Below are 16168 nucleotides of genomic sequence, written 5' to 3'. Positions count from 1 at the left end.
ATTGAAATAGAGGGATATTTAGGTCTGAACCAACCTTTTTTATGAATGACTTTACTATGAGCATTGCCCTCCAACTACCAGTTTGTAATTTCCCGAATAGTTTTCTCTGCAAAATCCAAGTGTATCAGCAGGTGCAGTGAAAGAAAAAGGTGGATGAGGGAAGGGAAGTGATGAATAAAAGCTCTGTATTTCTGATAACGTCCAATCACCTGAATAGTTCTTCATAATCTCATTCTCGCTACAGTGGGTCCCAAGCCATTAAAGTTAATTTATTTTCCTGATTGGAGATAGAGCGGCAGGTACAGTGGATCTCGTCTGCTAAGAATATACACAAAGTAATCCCCCTATGCATAACATATTCAAAATGTGTGTGTGTCTAAAGATGTGGTTGTGTGTGTGTGTGTGTGTAAGGACTTACCCTGAGGCTGTTTGTGACCTGCAGAAACACAATCTTCTCTCCTTTGAGAAAACCTCTGTCATTTCATCCACTTCCTCCTCTCAAGAAGTGGAGAGACGGATGATGAAACTAAAGGGAAAATGACGTCTTTGCGTGAACACTCTCGATTAGACCGTGGGTGTCTTCTCAAGGGTGTGTGTGTGTGTGTGTATGTTAATAGAAGGTACTTAGTTGTGATTCTTGCAGGGACTCTGATCTCAGTTTCCCGTCACTTTCCCTTTACTTACTTACTCATTAAATCTCCAACTCTCTTCTCTTTCCCTCTCATCACTCATTTGTTGGAATTGTATAACGGCTTTGTTCAAATAGGGCTGGAAAGTGTTGCCTTTATGGCTGTACAGCAGGACCAAAGCATGTTTTGATGTGCCCGAATATAAATCAAACCCCTATTTTCCACATTACCTACCATGAAATGATCCAGTAAACCAAAGCCAGTGAAAAAAGTTCTTTTTGTACTTGATACAGATAGCTGATGTGTGTTGGTATTTGTTTTTGAGTACTGTAGGTGCATTGAAGATGTGATCCTCTGATCATGATTAATTATCAAATTGGGCTGGAGCATTGTTTCCATGGAAACAATACTCACTGTCTCCAGTATGCTTTTGCACACTGGAGCTTTTGAGACAAAGAAATCTAATTTCCTAAGAGATTTTCATGCACTAAGTGAGGAAATATGTGTTTTGGTACTCCTGATTGGCTGTCAAAGAAGACAAAAGATTTAAGTAGTGATAATTAATCTCGATTAATTAGATGTGTTAGTAAAGCTTCAAGAAAACATGAAACTATAATTTAGCTCTCTGCATCCTTCACCACATGAAGTGCTCTTTGACAGTGACAGGTAACATGGAGGCAAGATAATCACGAATGCAAATTTAGATGTTCACGTTCCAAGAAGAAAATAAAATGCTAATTCTCTACTCCTACACATTATACTGCTGTCATTATTCAGTCCTGACACAAAATTGTACAAACATATCCAACACTTTTTTGTTATAGTGTAGTTTTTTGAATTCCCTTTCAACACCATTATATATCTTGTATCTTTCTTGTACATTATGATCACAAATTATCTTTGTCTACTGTTAGTATTATGCCTTCTTTTTAAAAAAGGTATTTATTATGCAAAAATAAGTTTCATCTGCTTTTCTCTGTTGCTTTCAATCTTTTTTGCCGTTATTAATTTGTTAATTCATTATTTCTGTAAATCAGTCAATTTGATATCACCAGGAGGATGTGTGTGTGCGCGCGTGTGTGTTCTTACATGCATGCGTTCACATCAATCAGCTCAGCCAGAAGTTATAACATCAGTTCTTTTGAGATGCAGAATTGCTATCACACACACACACAAGGTTAACTTGCACAGTCTGAATAGGAAGCAAAAGGAATTACAATAATGGAAAGGCCTGAGGCACAGATTTAAGGGGGAGAAAAACACACTACAGCCACCCCCGATTTATAATGTTATATTGTTTCATTCCCCCTGAGTGTGTGTGTGTGTGTATGTCCCTGTGCCTGTGAGCATTTGTGTTTGCGTATGAATGTGTCTATGATATGTTATATTCTTAGGCTTTGTGTGGTTGGCATATTGCCATCCGTGAAGACGTGTGGAGCTCTTCAAACTACCTTGGAGAACCGAATATTTAGGAGCGGAGGAGGATAGATTCATGAATGTCAGAGGGACCCATACGTTTATAGTAGACAAAATTCATTTATACTGTACATACAGGATCAATATGTAATAGGAACAGGGGGAAACGGAGGAGGAGAGAAGGAGAGAAAGAATTTTAATGTTACAGAAATAATATCCACAGTCTCTACAGTCTTAAAAGGATTTATCACAATGATGTGCGATATTCCTAACATGTTCTCCAGGGAGATGAAACACGAAAAAAAACAGAGGTACAGCCATAAATAATGTTTATTCCCCATGTGTAATGTGATAATATGATAATTGTTGTGTATTACTTTCCAATATCTGTGTAGCAGTAATTCGTTTCTACCACTGGGAATATGATTAGTATTCACCTGGCCACCTGCTATCAACTATAATAACTCCCACCCCTATTTTCCATATTATCTCAGGGACTCACCATTAACTGAATCCATGTTATGTTACTGTTTCATGATGTATTTAGTTGTTTATGAAGTTATCATCATCTCACTGGCTTTGTTTAACATCCCTTAAAGCATATCTTTGTCTCTTATTCTTGTTTTTACAATTCTCAGTGACAGTAACATGGATTAGGCATTTACAAAAAAGAGCATTATTCGACTTGAAATACATTAATTATGGATGTACAGTAACACACACACACACACACAACACACTCTTGTGCATTACATTGTTGTTGTTGTTGTTCTGATCTTTTCGGTTCCTGCAACACTTTTGTGAAGTTAGCAATTCATCCTTCTCGCCATATAAAATCATGGCAATAAGCATGAACTCAATATGACCTTCTCTTCTTTTATTGCTTTTCTCAGTTTTTCCCTCCTTGGCCCATGTGTAGTGTTTACCCTGACATGTCATCCTGAATGAGTACTTTTTGATTCATTTTTAAATTTTAGTTTTATGTGTTTTGCTCAGCTTACTCTCCCTCTCAGCTCTCCCTTGCATTCAAAATTTATCATGATCATGCTACAGTACTGTCTGTTATCCATCATTGGTCTCCATGGTAAATATTCTGTAGCTGAAATCAAGAGAAATAAAATACCGTACCTGCACACTTATACAGATAAACACAAATATTAACACAACTCTTTGAAATCACTTGGTTGTGGCTTGTTGGGAGTAAGACAGTCCTGAATGTTGGGTGTGTGCTCTCTGCATCTAGGCTTTCTAACTGTGATACCATTGATCCTCTTTGTACCTTAACCCTCAAGCACTGTGCTCAGTGTCTGTGATCTGAAAGTAGAAACTCTAGAAACAAATAGCCATAAATGAATTGAAAAATAATCCAAGTCCAAGAAATGGGTTTATTTCAATACTGATGCTAGCACCATTGGTTGTTTTTATATGTAAACTTAACTGGCACTATAAAAAAAAAAACACTGGTGTAGGGACCCTTTTTAGAATTGTGGAGTTGATAAGGTCCTTGAATGCAAAGATTCAAGTCTTTAGTGAAACACTATACACTCAGCAGTTATCATGGAACACAAATTTCAGCTCAGTGCAAGACAAAACCCCAACTGCAAATTTTCTTCTTTATTGGAGCATGATGATTTTAGGTTTTTACCAGCTGACTCAGGCTGATTATAAATGATAATGGCAATAAGAAGAAGTGGATCAGAGGTTAAATCTTGTCAATGCATACTACCTACCTAGTATATATTTCAGTATAGGGCTTACTGTCACTGTAATTATGAGAAACATGACAAATGCCATCTATTTACCACAGGGATGCTAAGTTAGGGCAGAGCTACACACGAAGGCATGACTTTGCATGTTCAAGCCACTTTTAAACTTGTCACTGTGTTAACTGCGTCATTAAACACAAAGCTCATCCAACATAACATGACATAGATGCCTTTTCAAGTAAAGGAAACACTGTAAAGACAGCGCTACTCTTAGATGTAGAATTTTATTTGCCTGTGTACTCACATCAGCCACTTTGTCTTTCTGGCATTGAAGTTTAGTCTTGGTGACAGTCAGCTCCACCCTGTGTTCTGCTGCCATGTTTCTCCACTCCGTCTGCTCAGCCCAGATGTCAAGGGTGGTGGTGCTGGTCTGACCACTTGTCTGTTTGTGAATTGGCTCAAACCTTTTATGTTTTACAAGAATTTCTTCAACACTTTTGCTCCCTACCGGAGCCCATGTCCCAGTCTAACACAACAGCAATGGTGAGAGTACCAGTGTGAGCAATGGAAAACTTCTGATGCTCAAGTAAATCTTTAGAAGACCCAAACTGTAAACTATTGAAGCCCCAGCAGCTACTGTTGGTGTATCAGTCAAACTATGTCTAAATTTTAACCAGGTTATTTACACAGTTAGACACAGACGACTGCTGGTTCTGTGCCAAAGTGTCACAGAAACTTAACTGTGTTGGTACATTTGGGACTTCACTGTGTTGGCAATGTGCACACTGTGTCAATATGTGTGTGTAATGCCTGTGTTTTTGCACGTGTGCACAGACCTTTTAAGGGATAGTTGCTTCATTTGGGGGAAAAAAAACCCCGGACATTGTCCACACTCATCCTGATGTTTACAGAGTCACAAAAGATGAGGTGATATATCTTGCAGTTTAATTTGTTGCAGTTTGTTGTAGTATTTTCGTTTGAGTCATTCATGTCAGAATTTGGGAAAAATGGCAATGGACATCAGTATGCTGTCACTTACATGCAGTCCACATTTACATGCACTAATGCTTGATGTTAATTTAGTGTCTTTCAGAATATAGCAATTAAGACTTTTTTGAAATTTGACCTAAAGTAATTAGGTTGCTTGGATTTAGGTCAGTATACAGCAAAATATAATAAGCCAAATAACCCATAGAATGAAACATTAACTCTGTCATTGGAGGGTTGTTGAGACATACTCCTTAATTGCTTTACTCCAAGTAAGCTTGTTCATCAGAGTTTTCTTTTAGGATATTTAATCAACATAATGCACACTGTTAATATAGACTTTGTTTCCACACAGCCTGATATTTCAGCATTGAACAAATGTAGCAACAAAACAAAGTCAGCTTGTCTGCAAGGCAGAAAAAAACACAGGGCAGGCTGAAGAGTGGGCTTTTGACTTGCAGGGAGCATTTCTACATATGTTAACCTCAAGTTTTGGAATGTTTAGTATAGATATACGACATCATAACAGTACATAAATAACAGAAAACCAGAAAAAGCATAATATGTCCCCTTTTAATAAATTCACATTGTTTTTACACTATAGTGAAATTACAACTGCATACATCGGGTACATTTTTTTTTTTACAATGTATTTAAAGGCCTTGGTGAAGATATCAAACTATATCTGAAAGTCACAGAGGGAACATCAGAAAACCACTGAAGCTGTTCAAGGTGCTAAGATCATCATAAAGCCTACATTGTTCTTGGAGACGCATGTAGACCACACTTCCCTGTTCCAGCTCTAGAATTAATGCATTTGCAATGAAAGAATGACCACTAGCTTCCTCAGAGTTGTGCAGAATTCTCTTACTATTATGGTACATATTTACTGCCATCCATTCTCTGTTCTTGTTGTGGAAGGCAGTGAATCTGAAGTAGTAGACTCCTTTGACAGGTGCTGTGAAAATACCTGCAACAGCAGAGAATCAGAAAGATCAGCTCTGAATGTCTCTCAACCAATGTTATAATTTTAGGGATCAAGCATACCTGTAGTTGGGTTGTAAGCCCCGCCAATATTTGTGAAGACTCTACTGTAGACAAGTGATGTTTCAGTATTGAATGGTCCAATTTTCCCTGAAGAGGTCAAACCAGCAGAGAAAGCCACCTTCGGAGAGCCTATAAACACAGAATGGAAACATTTAAGTATCAGAATTAGTCCAAACAGCTCAAAGGGACAAGAATGTGAGGGGAAATGATCAAAAATCATACACAGTTCTACATTTAGAATTTTATTATTTTCAGCTTTATATGTTTCTGGTTTCTTATTCAAATACCTGCAATTTTATTCTCAATGCCATCCAATCTGTTCTTGGTGAGCAGTAGTTCAGTCTTAGTATCATCCAGTGCCTCCCTGAGAGCTGCCATGTCCCTCTCACTGGTCGTCACTCTGGAAACCAGTGCTGCCAGTAAAATGAGTCATAAGTTTTTTGTTGACAATCTTTGAAATTGTATATGTTGTTGCTTGAGTGGTGATTTTCGATGTATTGGAATATATTCTTAAAATTTCTTTAAATAGTTTTAAGATAAATATAATGAAGTTCTGAGTAATCTTCTATTTACAGATAGTCGCACAAGTAATGATCCACAGAAATCTAATTTGTAACAATTTTGATCATTTAAGTAATTTTTAAGCAAAAAATTCAGTCAGCTTCTCAAGTATGAATATTTGCTAGTTTTCTTAAAATTCTCTAATAACAAACTGAATATCCTTTGGTTTGGGACAGTTGGTCAGACAAAAGCAATTGAAATATGTCAGCTTAGGATACTGTGATGGACATTTTTCACCATTTTCTGACATTTTACAGACCACAAAGCAATAAAATAAATAGGATATTAATTCATAATGAAAATAATCATTATTTTCATTAGTAATCCTTGAAACATTAGCCTTAACATTACACATGTTCAGCTTATTACCTTCGTTCACTTTCTCCAGACCAACCACTTTGTCTTTCTGGGTTTGCAGTTCAGCCTTGGTATTCCTCAGTTCCACCCTCTGCTCCACAACCATGTCTCTCAGAGCTCTCAGCTCATCCCAGATATCCTTGCTAGTCTGGCCACTTGTCTGTAAACCTTGGTGAGCTCCTCCGCTCTCTCCTTGAGCCCCTCGTGTCCCAGACAGACAGAACAACACCACCAGCAGCAGCAGCGGCAGCAGAGTACCCCTCATTGTAAAACCTGGAGATTTCAGGAATACCTCTCAGAAATGAAAGGAATCAATTTTTGTGTGTACTCTTTGTAAAAATCTCTCCTAGTGACCACAGGTGTTATGAGCAGCAGTGGTCAAAGAAGACTCTCTTTTATCATTTTGTCTGGTGCAGAGTTGGCCAAAAATAAAGACCGTCCCTGACCATATTTAGGAAGGTAGTCTGATGCAATGTCCACAGCTGTTAATGCAAGAACGATTTTTCCCAAAATGACGCCAACAATATATAACAATAAACATAATAAGACACATCACATAAAAAGAACCTTTTAACATAGTTGTGTTTATTACATTATGTGGACATAAAGCTATGAGATATGTTTTTAAAGAAGCCTTGGATGGAATTGGGAGCTAAAAGATTTTGTGGCCTCAAAAATTGCTTTTCCTTTCAGAAAGGGACAAGTTAATATCTAGAAAGAATATCTGGGTCAAATATTATTCTGAAATTTAAAAATCATATAATTGGGTCCACATTTCAGTATTTTTTTATGTGAAATCATACTCAAACTTTGAGTTTCTTAAATTGATTATTTTTCAGTTTCTCGTCACACTTTTTTCTTTCAAATAAGAATTCAAAAGGAGGGGGTGAGATGACATGTGTGAACCCATGGTACGATTTCTTCATTTTTATTGCATTCAAAACAAAAACAGTGCAAAGTGATTGGTCAGCCTTGTTATGAAGCTCCTCATATGAATGACAACTCCAAAGCAAGCCATGAAATACTCTTTATCTAGTCACATCTAAACAATTCTCATCATCCTTCTCCTGCTCTCCTTCATTATCTGTGTGCTTTTTATCTGCAGCAGACAGCTGCCATGTGCATGATTTGAGCCTGTATGTTTGGTGTGTGACAGAGAGAAAGAGAGAGAGGGAGAGAGAGAGAGAGCACCACATATTTGTGTATGTAAGATACAGTGTATGTTTCAGCAGGCACTTGTGTCTGTTTGTGCGTGTGTGCTGCAATGAGTGTGAAGATTCAATAACTTTGCTATCACTGATAAGCTCAACATTCAAAGCTGTTGCAGGTGATGTAAAACAGATGAGGGGACACAAGGTTACACAGTATCTATTTTCCATTACATTCAAGAGGTTATGGAGAGGGACGGGATTGAGCAAAGAGCTTGACAGTCATTACCAAACCAATATACAGTCAGAAATGTGATTGTCGGTGAAGGGGCACATCAAGGTCGCTTTCTACCGGAACTGACTTTTTAGTTGCCATTCAGACAAAACAGACACCATCCTCTGTTATTACTTGTCAGTTCATGACCTTTCAAGTGTTAATGTTTAACAATAGGATTGTATTTTACTCCCTGGAAAACTTTATTTTTATGCATTTATACTTGTCTGTACTGTTGTGTGTGTTGCCCACGTGTGTTTGTGTGTATTTAAATAGCAATCACACCCCTCAGCAGGTTTGCTTTTAGTTTCTTTGGTCATGCCATGATCACATACTCACATACACAAACACACCCAGCTAATGATTAATTTGCTCCCTGCTGACGTGGAAGCCACGGTCTCCAATTGCATTCTGGGAAGATATAAACAAAAAGTCTGTCTTATAGACGGTGAAGACGCACACATGCCTCCTGCAAAGCAAATGTGCTAACAGAAGCTTACACACTCTCTTACACACACACACACACACGGGTCAAATGTATTGACACACGCAGCAGGGCTAAGGTACATGCGTATTGACTTGCATGCAGATCTGCTGAGAATGATTTGCACGCGACCGTACCTTGAACTTCGCTACAGTGTCCTCACTATCGATGTATTACAGTCAGCGAGGCAGTGAGCTGAGACGGTTTTAAAAGACGCACTCTGCAGCAGATGGTCACACGAGGAGAGTAGTATAAAGACAGAAGGAAAAAAGGAAGAGCGAAATGCAGGAATAGACGGAAAGAAAATAAAGACAGAGATGGAAAAAAGAATCAGGGACAGAGAGGGAGGCAGGGAGGGAAGGATGGATGAATAGAGATTGGTGTCAGTAAGAGGTGATGTATAGAGGAGAGGGTGATGAGAGTGAGCTGGCTTCTCTCTCAGCTCCAGTAGTAATGTCCTTTTCCAAAACATCACTCATATTTAATGGAGCACAGCTACAAGGGAAGAGAGAGAAAAGGAGAGTACAAAACTTGCATGCACGAACACACTCACACACACTACATGGACATATGCAGACAACACAGCACATTACAGACTTATACACACTTGAACTGAATGTTCAAAGCTTGCGTGCACAGATAGAGAACACACACACACACACACACACACATGTGCTCTGGTACTCACACAAACAGGGTTCTCTGAGAGTTAATGGAGTTGAGACACAGGGGCCTTGAGACTTGGAGCCGTACTCGGCTTGGAACGAGGGAGAGCGGAAGGAGTGAGAGAACAAAAGAGACGAGGAAAAGTATTAGGGAGCATTGACGTACATATGAGAATACATGTAGAAGTGAGGAAATAATGTGGTAGTCGTGGGTAGATGAGCCTTAGCTGAGCATTTCTTAACTCTGTTGAAAGCAACATCCACCAGGCGGTGGAGACGGAGGTTATAGGAGAGGGAAAAAAACACAAGAGCACAATCATTGTGGCAAAGAAAAACTGGTGTATGACAAGATAGCCACAGGTCATAGATGGAAACTTTGCTACCTAGTTTCACCACCCACACACCTTTCATCCACAATGAGTCACCCGTTGGACTTTTTCCTTAAATCTCTGTCAGGTCCTTGACACCCCGCTATATTCTTTTTTTCCACTTAATAAGAGGAACCAGTCTTGGATATTTCACTTTAACCTAAAGTGAAGTCAGCAGCTAAAATCAGGACATTATGTGGGTTGCATTTTTTCATCATATCATCCATGAATTAGTGAAGGTATGCGGTGTTGCATTTTAATAGACGTGGGTCAAGATTTGTTTCTGAAACAGTTTAATCAAATTTTTGAATTTCTTGTGTTGCAATGAGTCCGTCAGCTAAAAGCTCGTGCTCACCAAGAAGGTTTTATACATCACAACAAAGTGTTTATAATTTACACATGTTTCTGCCTTCTTCTTGCAGGCTCGGGCCTTAATGACGGCCAGTGGCACGCGATACGTTTGGTCGCCAAGGAGAACTTCGCCATGTTGACGATAGATGGCGAGGAGGCATCTGCTGTGCGTTCCACCTCACCCCTCACCGTCACCACGGGAGGAACCTATCATTTGGGAGGTAAGGGTCACCCCAACATCATCGGCACAGATTTAATTGTGAGCCTAAACTGAAACTTCTGATGCATACTGTGCCAACAGTGGAGGTCTTATTTATGTGTGTGTGTGCAAGCTAAATATATCTATAAATCATTTCTTACTAGAAATCTATATCCCAGTGGCTAGAGTTTAGAAAGTTGCTCACTTAGCAAGAGCACAGACACAACTCGACCATCAGGTATAGACAACCACTCAGAGTAAACGCATACACACACACACACACACACACACACACACACACACACACACACGCATGCACACACACATGCGGCAGCCACAATCTGTCTGAATTAGGAAGACGCCAGGTTAATGATGCCAGACACCGCTGTCCGTCTGTTGGAAGATGGTCCGTATCTAAGTGTGCATATGTGACTTTGTGTGTGTATGTGTGTGTGCTGGGTGTGTGTTACCTGTATGGAATTACAGTAACTGAGAGAGATAGTCTGGGCTCTGATAGCTTCATCAGGCCTCTGTCCCTCTCTCTCTAACCGAACACAATCTCCTCCATCAAGCCAACCCATTTCCTCCGGCCAGTCAATAAGGATCAGAGCATCTCACACACACATCCAGATTCTTTTTATTCTGTTGTCCATCTTAATTTACTTCTCGCTGCCGTTGAGTGATTCCACCTCATGCCCGTGAGGACTCATTTATTTTATTTTGCTTTATTTGAGGAAAATACTTTCCTTTTACCCTCAGTTTTATCTAATTTTTAAAGGATTTTTTTTAACTCTCACTTTTTGTAAGGATTTTATTCCTGGATTTCTTTAATTTAGAGTGTTGCAGGATCATCAAATATTAATATTTTTACTTTAATACTTTTACCTTTACTTTCTCTCTGTTGTTCTTCTTTGTCTGTCTTTTCTGTTTCCTCCAACCCCCCACTCCCACCCCCACCCCCGTCTTCCTTTCTCAACCTCTAGTCTCCCTTTTGATCCAATTGGTGATTTATTGATTTTGGTAAGCTGAGTTGGGAGTCGATAGTGGCTGTGAGGAGAGGATCCCTGCAATGTCTGTACATCTTGAAGAAGGCACAGGATACAGACATAGAAAGGAAGAGTGAAACACAAGATAGGACCAATAAAAGATAGGGAAGTAGAGAAAGTAGAGACAAGGTATTAGATGAAGAGAGATGGTTTTTGGCAGTGAAATATACAAGATAGCAGGTTGATGATGAGCATTTCTATCTCGCTGAGAGACATATTGTATCTCACATGTTAATTTCCATATACATACATGTAGAAACACACAATGCATTGTATTGTATGTGCTATATCCACTTATATGCATACTCACATATACACTCGTGGTACAATCATTGCTACAATCCAGAGAAATAGAACTGTTTTCTTTCAGACGTCTTTCCCCCTGCTGACGGAGGTAGCGTGTGGGCTGAATTGGCAGCAACTGTGACTGGGGTTTTACTCGTTAATTTTACATGACATAATGAATGCTGAGGAGCAGGGAGCCCGGTGGTAAACACAAGTTTGAAGGCTGCAGGGGATACAAAACTGCTGATTATTACAATGGCAAGGAGTACAAAGTGTTATTTAGGCCACCGCTTCACAGACATTTTTAGAACTCTTTTAACCAGTTGCAGGTTGTTTTTAGCTCCTAGAAATATGTTTTACTTTTCTCTTAACTTTCTGGTAATTGGGTAATTTTATGTTAGATTTATACAGCATATTTTGCTGTCCTCCAATTTCATGACTTGTTTTTTTTCTGTTATTCAATGTCTTGCCTCCCCATTATCATAGATTTACAATGGTGGCCTCAAGTTATTGGAATCTGTATATGTGGGTTTGTGAACTTGAACAGAGTATGTGGGTGTTTTTGACCAAAAGCTGTGAAACTCCCAAGCACACACACACACACACACACAGAAACAGACTTAACTAACAACTATGATAGAATATCTAGAACATTTATTCAAAACACTCCACCTCATCACATTTGGGGCTAATTTCCATCCTGGCACAGAGGTAACAGAATAATATAGTCAGTCTACAAAAGATAGTTTATCCTTTGGCTTGCCCTCAATTACACTCTCTGATCGCTCAGCTTGATGAGTCAGAGAGGCCAAGCGCATTAAGCTGTCCTAAAGCTCTCTAACATTATTCCATCAGCACTTTCTATGTGACTTTCTGTGTGCCATAATTAGCAGAAAGCCCTTAGTATCATGAACAATCCATGTTCTTTTATATACAGGACGAGGCTTCAGATAGTGTCTGAGAGTCATTTGTGGAGGTTTTAGACATCCAGGTAGCCATCTGCTTTAAATTTCGTGGCCTTAAGGCATCTGCTGTTTTCATTGGCAACAGTTGTTTATCAGTGACCACAGACTGGACTACACTGCATAAACAAAGTATATATGCAGTTAATTAGTCAGTGTTAAAATAATGTGGCTCTTAATGCACTTATTTTGACAGTAGGAGTATGTCTGCTGGATTTCAATTGGAGTCATTTCTAAATTGTTTTAGGTTGTCTTCCCTTTACTTAATACTATGCATTTAGTGGAAATGTTGTACTGTTTGCTCTGCATGAACGATTAATGAAGGAAATGGGAATTGCTAGTGAGCTGGTCTAATGTAGACGTCTTGGGTGTTTGCCGCTGTACAAATCTTACTTGGTCAGAGGAAAGAGGGTCTGACTATCTGTCTGTTTCTATATTCTTCATTTATGTTTTTTTTCCACTGCGGTTAAGTGTTTATTAAGCGTGGCCAATTGCCACATCAAACGAAATCAAGACTAATTAGTATTATGTTGAAGCTTGACTGCCACACACATACAGGAATATATGGTACCAGTCAAAAGTTTGGACACACTTTCTCATGCAAGGGAATGGGAAGATGTGTCCAGACTTTTGACTGGTACTGTACATACAGTATGCACATGCACATGCACTTACACACACACAGTCTGAATCGCAGTGTTTTGCTTGACACTCATAATACGATTAGAGTGAGAAAGGGTCAGTGAGAGTATTCAGCAGTCTTCAATTTTGCTTTTCAATTGTGATCTACAGTATGATGTGATGCAAAACCTTCCTGACCTTTTTAAAAGTGTCATAATGCTGCTCTCACATGAATGAAACACATCGTTTTATTTGGCCACTACAGAATGTGTATTTTTTTTCAGTTAGCTGGGGTGTAAAAACATCTTTCTAATACATGAAGTGTGAATTAATACCCATAGTATTGTCGTGATAATAACGGTAATATAGAGCATGCTTCCAGTTGGCTTTCTCATGCCACCTCTCCCTCTTCTTGAGTGAGAAAGGATCAGTGCATCTGAGTAACAGGTCATTTTCTTATTAAGGGATTCAAACAAACACATGCAACACACACACACACACACAAAGGTTGTTGACATGGAGGCATTATTTGAGAATAGTTACCAGACTGTGTTAAATAAAATAGAAAGTGTGTATATGTGCATGTGCAATCATACCATTTACAGTGGACAGAATATTACCAGTGGGACATGATTACTTTTAGTATCCTCTAGGCCAAATACTCTGTCTCCATTAAATGTGAAACATGGAAAACAGTTAGCCAGAGGCTAGCAATGCTCTCTCACTGGCTCGCTCTAAAAAATTAAAGTCAAGCCAGCTACTGCATCTGTTTGGTTGGCATCTGTTTGTCCCACTAGTGACAATCATGTCATTTTTGCAAACATTCATACTTGTCAGCAATACATGACACAATACTTAAACCACAGCCTCCCTCCTGCTGTTGATGTTAAGTTTTTATTAAGCACTTTGCTAAAGACAGTTTCTTTTAAATTAAGGAAAACTAGTTTTTAAACATAACACAGCTCCTTAATGCTTTTAGATAGCATTAATTAGTCATATTGAAGAAGGGTAAAAGCAAGACAAGCATTCCAACTTAAAATTATTTGCTAATTATTGCTTTCATTGACTTAAGAAATTGCTTTATCTTTAATGTATATTGATGACTATATGATGACACATTATGCAGCTCAAGCACCAGTCCCAAAGAGTTCAGGTGCTATGCAAATTTTCATGGCTAATACATTTTCCTTTCTTTACTTTTCTTATTTGTCTTGGAAACCTGCCACAAGGATGTCAGGTTAACATACATTTCTCTCACACACTGAAACGATATATTCCTTGAGAACAGTGTTCCTTGAGTTAAGTGGTGCTGAAGTGACCAGTCAAGAATGTTGTCTTAGACATAATTGCCCTTCTTTTTGTGATTCTGTTGCATTAAAATTCACGTGGCACTGCCTAACACCAAATTCACAGAGTGACAGGATATTATACTTTAGATGTCATAGGAAGGAAGGGACTTGGCTCTGAGCTTCTGTCATCTTACCCTCAACCCTGCCCTCTTTCTTAATTCGATTCTTCTCTTTTCTCTGTTTTCTTTCCTCCACTTTTCTTTCCCTCCCCTCATTTCTTTCGTTCTCTCCAATTTATCTTCTCTCACTCTATTTTGGCCATCACCCTTTCCTCTCATCCCTCTTATCCTCTTTAACCGGGTCGACTCCTTCCTTTGCCTCCCTTCATCCCCCTTCTTCTCCCCTCATCTCCACCCCTCTATCCTCCGAGCGTCTGCTTTTAGAAGCACTCTCCTGAACCCAAAGCCTATTTTACGGGGAGTAGTTTCTCACTCCTGACGCTGCGCTTAGAGAAATTAGTAAGTGACTGACACAACACATCCACAAATTGAATTTCTCAAGAGGGAAGACTGACGGACACTCACAAAAAACACACACATGCACATACACAAGGCCATAACGTCATGCTCTTCTCTCTGCAGGAACAGGGAAAATGCATATACTAATGAGAGAGTACTCAATTATAGGACAATCAACCCTGAAGCATGCAGTTATTTGATGGTGTGCAATGTTTCCTTTAATAGTTTTGCACTTCCTTACCAATTTTAGAACTCTGCTTTTTTCATCATTTTGGAAATGTTTTTTCTCACATTTATTTTATGTGCATGAATGAATGACAGTCGTATCGACAGTCTAAAATTTTGCTTTTCAATTATGATCTACAGTAGGCTATGATGCAAAACCTTCCTAACCTTTTAAAAATAATGCTGCTCACACACTCTTGCACCATTGAAACACACCTTTTTTCAGTTAGTTGGGATGTAAAAAAATCTCTCTAACACACGTAGTGTAAATTAATACCCACAGTACTGTAGGAATAATAATGGTAATATATAGCATGCTCCTAGTCTGGTTTCTACATCATGCCACCTCTTCCTCTTCTTCATAAAACTTATGATGAATTAGACATGAGACTCTGATGCCCACATTTATCAAAAAAAATGCCTGCTGTGTTTGCTATGCACGTGTGCTTTCGTGTGTGGGTGTGTGTACATACAGTCTTGTTTGCACATCTGCCATTGCTGGTACACAAAGTCCTTGACATGCATGCAGTAATGTTAGACATGCATAGATGTTATGTTCCTTTTGAAGGTGTTATATAAAGTGCTATACTGTAAATGTGCGTTGCAGTTTTTTGCAAGGCAGTTTTATTGATATAGCACATTTCATCACAGATAACTCAATGGGCTTCATGCACAAACCACTCATACCAACAGATTAATTCTTAAGGGATGAGAATTTGTTGTTTTTGTATTTATTTTATAGTGTTATTGGTATATTTTGTGGCAAGGCGACTTGCAGGCTACAGTTCAGTTGTTAGGACAATTCTCTGACTCTGACAGCTGCCTCAGGGTCCTTATGCAGGTCGCTGTCAGGGGAAACATCCTCTGCTGTACCAGAGAGTGTAACATCACCTGCGGGTTACTATTTTCTCATCATGTATTTACATGACTGTCACATACCCTAAACTGCCTCCCATCAAAGTCAAGGGCCGCTGTGCTTTAGCAAAAGGTTTTACAGCATCTACCTTCACGTCAAACTATTCCTCCTTCA

At 39.0% G+C, this 16168-nt stretch overlaps 1 protein-coding gene across 1 annotated transcript in view; it reads left to right on the top strand.

Moving 5' to 3' along the window:
* cntnap2a (contactin associated protein 2a) overlaps positions 1-16168 on the top strand; it is a 201146-nt gene that overhangs the window by 55715 nt on the left and 129263 nt on the right. Inside the window, exon 9 of the mRNA XM_042399826.1 lies at positions 10065-10214. Coding sequence (XP_042255760.1) covers positions 10065-10214 — 150 coding nt within the window. The remainder of the gene's footprint in view (positions 1-10064; positions 10215-16168) is intronic.

Source organism: Thunnus maccoyii, chromosome 21 (assembly GCF_910596095.1).
Source record: "Thunnus maccoyii chromosome 21, fThuMac1.1, whole genome shotgun sequence".
Lineage (NCBI taxonomy): Eukaryota > Metazoa > Chordata > Actinopteri > Scombriformes > Scombridae > Thunnus > Thunnus maccoyii.
This window is presented reverse-complemented; position numbering and strand designations above follow the sequence as displayed.